Source organism: Vitis vinifera, chromosome 5 (genome assembly GCF_030704535.1).
Source record: "Vitis vinifera cultivar Pinot Noir 40024 chromosome 5, ASM3070453v1".
Taxonomy (NCBI): domain Eukaryota; kingdom Viridiplantae; phylum Streptophyta; class Magnoliopsida; order Vitales; family Vitaceae; genus Vitis; species Vitis vinifera.
In genome coordinates this window covers 5,205,610-5,211,144 of record NC_081809.1, presented here as the reverse complement: position 1 = coordinate 5,211,144, position 5,535 = coordinate 5,205,610, and the positions used below count along the sequence as shown (strand labels likewise).

Below are 5,535 nucleotides of genomic sequence, written 5' to 3'. Positions count from 1 at the left end.
AGAAAATTTATGGTTTCTTCAATATCAATTCTGTACATACTCAATAAATATATACAAATAAATATTTACAAAAACCAATAAAAATAAAACCAAATAGTAGTGGGAAATAAAATATGTAACCAAATAAGCTTACAACAAACTTAATGTCTTCCTACAACTTTTCGAGTCTCACTTTCTTCCATGAAATTTCATGTTTCACGTATCATAAATTTATACTCAATCAACAAAATTAAAAAATAATTCATAAAAAAAAAAAATAACCCAAACACAAAAACTGGTCACTGTGCAAATCAACACAAAGGGTTTTACCCCATGTTCTTGAAATCACATGAAGAAGGGTGGCGTAGTAAGAAAGTATCCATAGTAATCGATAGCAGCGTTGACATCACATGGTCGATAGTGGCGGTGGTGATTGTCGGTGATGGAAGGTGGCATGTGCGTGGGTAAGAGAGAAATGGGTATGAAAAAGAAAAAAAAGGAAAGTAAGAAAGAAAGAAAGAGAAGCAAAATAATAATAATAATAAAAATAATAATAAATAAGAGGAAAAATAGAAAGAAGGGTGTATGGAAGGGATATTGAAACGGAGAGAACAAGAAAAAAAACAAAATAAGAGGAAAAATAGAGAGAATGGTTTATGGAAGGGATACTGAAATGGAGAGAACAAGAAAGGAAAGGAAAAAAAGAAAAAAAGAATGGAAATAGAAGAAACCAAGAGGAAATGGAGGAAAAAAAAATATATAAGATGGATGGTTGGGTGAAGGAAGGTGTGGTCTTTAGGGTTTTGATTACATGAAGATGGAAGCAAAAAGGAAGGCAAAGATTTAATCCTACACATGGGTATGAAAAATTAGGCCAGAATTTTAAAAGGAATTGGACATATTTGGGGTCTACAGGATAACATCTTTTATTGTTTTTAATTGTTTTTACTTGAAAGGCTGTTTTAAAAATAATTATAAGAATATGAAGAATGATTAAAATAAAATACTACAAATAAAAACTATTTTTAAAACATGTTTAAAAATATAAAAAGTTAAAAATATTTTAAATAGGCTTTATTCTATAAAATATAATAAGATAATTTTCACAAACAATTTTTAAAAGTTATTAAAAAAAAACTTTTTAGAACTGTTTTCGAAAATGCTTAAAAAAAATGTTTTCCTTTCTTTTCTCCTCTTTAATTTCTCTTTATTTTTATTCCTTTAAACTTTTTTTTCCTTCTTATTGGCCTAACCACTATTTCTCATTTCACTTCTTCCGACAATCACTCCGAGAACAAAAGGTCTCCTTTGATGGTTACCATCATGGTTCCCACTATACATGTCAAGCTTGACAGGACCCTTAAATAAGTTGTGCAATACTTTATAGTTTATACTTCAGACAATTATAGAGCATTAAATAAAATATTAGTAATTAATAAATAAATTATTTTTATCTTTATTACCAATATTTACATAAAAATATTTAATATTGTACATAATAATTAATAATTATATTTTATAAAAAATTGATAAGATTTTATTATATCACAATAACATTACCTTAAATTATATTATTCTTTTCAATAATTTATTTTTAGGATTACAATTTTTTATGCATGAACTAATTACCAATTGTTAAGGCTACAATGAATTATTTAAGAAAAAGTATTGTACATAATATAATAATTATTTAAGAATATTATTGGAGTTCAGTTTGGGTGCTCAAATAGATTGACTACACCCAACCAAATAAATAAAAGAAATAAAGAGAGTAATTACGAAAAAATTTAAAACAGTTCAAAAACTATTACTATTAAATAATAATAAAAAAATCTCTTTCAATTAGAACTCTTTCTCCATTAAATAAACTTAAAAGAGTAAAAAAAATATGTTTTATTCTTTTCCCAAAAATAAAGAAAAAATAATTTTTTTCTTTCTATAAAAACCAAAGTTCTTTTCTTTTATTTATTTATTTATTTTTCCCATCTTCTTACCGAAAACGAAGTTAAAGACTTGTAAAGTGAGAAAACGAACTTTTCTAATTACAAGTCAAGGTCAAAACACGCGTTTGCTCCAGGACCACACTATTACTAGTCCTTTAGAGTAATGTAATGATTCCTTTTTCACACTTGTAGCCTAAAGTGGTTGTTGATAATATTTTTTAAATATATTTTAAAAATAATTTTTATTTTTATTTTAATTATTATCCAATTTTTAAAATATATTTTAAAAATAAATAAAATAATTAAAATTACTTATTTTTAAATATGTTTTAAAAATCATTTTTATATACAATGTCTTTATATTTAATTATTATTCATATTTACATGATTAATTTTTAAAATATTTTTTAAAAAAATAAGTAAAAATAAATGTATTTGCGAATATTGATGGTCATGTCTTCCTATTTTATTGTTTTGAAGTGAAAAAACCCATTTTTAAAATTAAAAAATAGTTTTCAAACAGGATCTTATATTCTCCATTTCCTATCTACATCTTTTCCAACTTTGGGAACCATGTGTGGGGCCTACAATGACATTAATTGTAAATTTTCCATGTTCCTACCCACAACTTAATTTTCAAACTTTTGGAAATTTTTGTTCCTCCGCGTGGAAGACCAAGTCTTTTTGTGGACATATTCTAGTTCAGTGTATGGACTTGCGTCCCATATGCGAAAGAGGATGATTCTGATCGTAGACCTTTTCAAAGCTGGAGATATTTTATATCAATGAATTCTGTGGAAATTTCATTGGGAAGGTTTTTCCTACATATAATCATCCCATCTGTTTTTCTCTCGTACCAAATTTTCCTATCTTCCCCGGCAAAAAAATGGCAGCCACCATACTTCTTTTGCTGTCTCTATTACCGGTACACTTCTTGCTTGGCTCCCATGCGGAAAACATAAGCTTAGGGTCCAGCTTCGACACCAACACAAATTCGTCTTGGCTCTCACCCTCAGGCGAGTTTGCTTTCGGGTTCTACCCTCTCGCTGGTGGCCTGTTTCTTGTTGGAATTTGGTTCGATAAAATTCCTGAGAAAACCGTTGTTTGGTCAGCAAATCGGGATGATCCAGCCCCTGCTGGATCCTCCATCAACTTCACGGTCGCTGGAAGCCTTGTGATGACGGTACCCAACGGAACCGTCACCCAAATATACAACGGCGACACCAATGCTGCAAATTCAGCTTCCTTGCAAAACAATGGCAACCTTGTCTTATGGAGCTCTGTTTCGAGGGTCCTCTGGCAGAGCTTCGAACATCCAACAGACACCCTCTTACCGGGACAAACGATTCCTGCCGGAGACACCAGGCTTTTCTCCAACACGAATGGAACCGTGGACTACTCAAAGGGAAATTTCCAGCTGGAGGTGCAGTCCGTCGATGGAAATATGGGGCTGTTTGCATTCCGATTCTCAGATAGTGGTTACTGGTGGTCTAATACAACTCAACAGACAAACGTCAGTCTTGTTTTTAACGAGACTACCGCGTCAATGTATATGACCAATTTAACTTCAATCATCTTCCGGATGACTCGAGATGTGCCTACACCAGTTAACATCTACTACCACCGAGCAACCATTGAAGATACTGGGAATTTCCAGCAATACGTTTACAATAAGGTAAATGGCACAGGGTGGAGAAGCATCTGGAGAGCAATTGAAGAACCTTGCACTGTTAATGGTATTTGCGGTGTTTATGGATACTGCACTTCTCCCCGTAATCAAAACGCTACTTGCAGCTGCCTTCCTGGTTATTCTCTTATTGATCCCAATATCCCTTCCAAAGGATGCCGCCCAGATGTTCCTGTGGAACAGTGCGCAAACACCCCATCTGAGACAGAGTATCGTGTAGAAGTGATCGATGATGCTGATATTAAAAACGATATATTTGCAGAGTTGACTCGATTGTATGGTTATGATTTAGATGGATGCATAAAGGCAGTCCAGGATGATTGCTATTGCGTGGCAGCTACGTATACAACCGACAATGTTTGTCGCAAGAAAAGGATTCCTTTTATGAATGCCAGGAAGAGCAGCCCTTCTACTGATGGGATACAAGCTATCATCAAGGTGCCAGTGAAGACTGATGTTCAAATAGCGGGGAAGAAAGAGCCTCGTTCTCAGATGATTCTGAAGGTATGCCTTTCCATAAGCGCCATTCTTGCTTTCCTATTCGCTGCCGCTGCAATATATAATCACCCTATAGCTAGACGATCCAGAGCAAGAAAAGTCCTTGCAAACCCTGCAGAGATCAACCTGAACAAATTCACATATAGGGAGTTGCATGAGGCAACCGATGGGTTCAAAAACAAAATCGGAAGAGGATCATTCGGGACAGTATATAGTGGGATTCTAAATTTAGAGGATAAGCAGATCAAGATTGCTGTGAAGAAGCTGGAGAGAGTGATGGAACAAGGTGACAAAGAATTTCTGACAGAGGTGAGGGTAATAGGCCAAACCCATCACAAAAATTTAGTCAAGCTGTTGGGTTTCTGTGATGAGCAAAGTCACAGACTTCTAGTCTATGAGCTGATGACAAATGGGACTCTGTCTGGTTTTCTATTTGCCGAGGGTGAGAAACCATGCTGGGATCATAGAGCTCAAATAGTTCTGGCAATTGCACGTGGGCTCTCGTATTTACATGATGAATGTGAAACCCAGATCATCCACTGTGATATAAAGCCCCAGAACGTGTTACTTGATAGTCAATTCAATGCCAAGATTGCAGACTTTGGCCTGGCGAAGCTACTGATGAAAGATCAGACTAGAACAAGCACCAATGTGAGAGGAACAATGGGATACATGGCACCAGAATGGCTCAAAAATGCTCCAGTGACGGCCAAGGTTGATGTCTACAGTTTTGGGGTGCTGCTGCTTGAGATCATATGCTGCAGAAGGCACATAGAGCTGAACCGGGTTGAGGAAGAATCGGAAGAAGATGACCTTATTCTCATGGATTGGGTTCTGACTTGTGTGAGAAAGGGTAAGCTAGAGGCGGTGGTTAAGCATGATCCAGAAGTGTCGGATGATTTCAAAAGGTTCGAGAGAATGGCAATGGTTGGTTTGTGGTGTGTTCATCCGGACCCAGTTCTACGTCCAACCATGAAGAAGGTGATTCAGATGTTGGAAGGCACAGTGGAGGTGGCCGTCCCACCCCTGGTCCATGCCCCAACATTCTGAATTCTACATCTTTGAATTTTAAGTCTTAGCCAGCAGCCCCTGTATCACATTTGAAGCTTGGAATTTATGTCTTGTTCTTCTTTTCATTCATAATGGTTTGTTTTTCGTTAGGATATTCAGTCAATTTTTCTTTTTCTGGTTTTTTTTTTTTTTTCCTTGGATGGCTAAAAAAATTAATTTTGAGACAACAAGATCAGAGGTTTGCATTTAGATTCCACCCTATTCTAATAAAATCAAGGAAAATAGGTTCAATTATATAGCCATTATGAACCAATTTTTATCTATAAATATTTTATATTAATAAGTTTATTATTTGAGTTTTAAATTATTTTTAAAATTTAATAAACTTATTAATGAATCCAACACATTAAGTTTTGT

General features: G+C 34.4%; 1 protein-coding gene across 1 annotated transcript; it reads left to right on the top strand.

The window, feature by feature from the left end:
• Nucleotides 1-2,703: 2,703 nt before the first annotated feature.
• On the top strand, nt 2,704-5,244 carry LOC100263125 (G-type lectin S-receptor-like serine/threonine-protein kinase LECRK4). Its single transcript, XM_002278035.5, has one exon. The coding sequence runs from the start codon at nt 2,809-2,811 to the stop codon at nt 5,155-5,157; it is 2,349 nt and encodes a 782-aa protein (XP_002278071.1). The 5' UTR covers nt 2,704-2,808; the 3' UTR covers nt 5,158-5,244.
• The last annotated feature ends 291 nt before the right edge of the window (nt 5,245-5,535 follow it).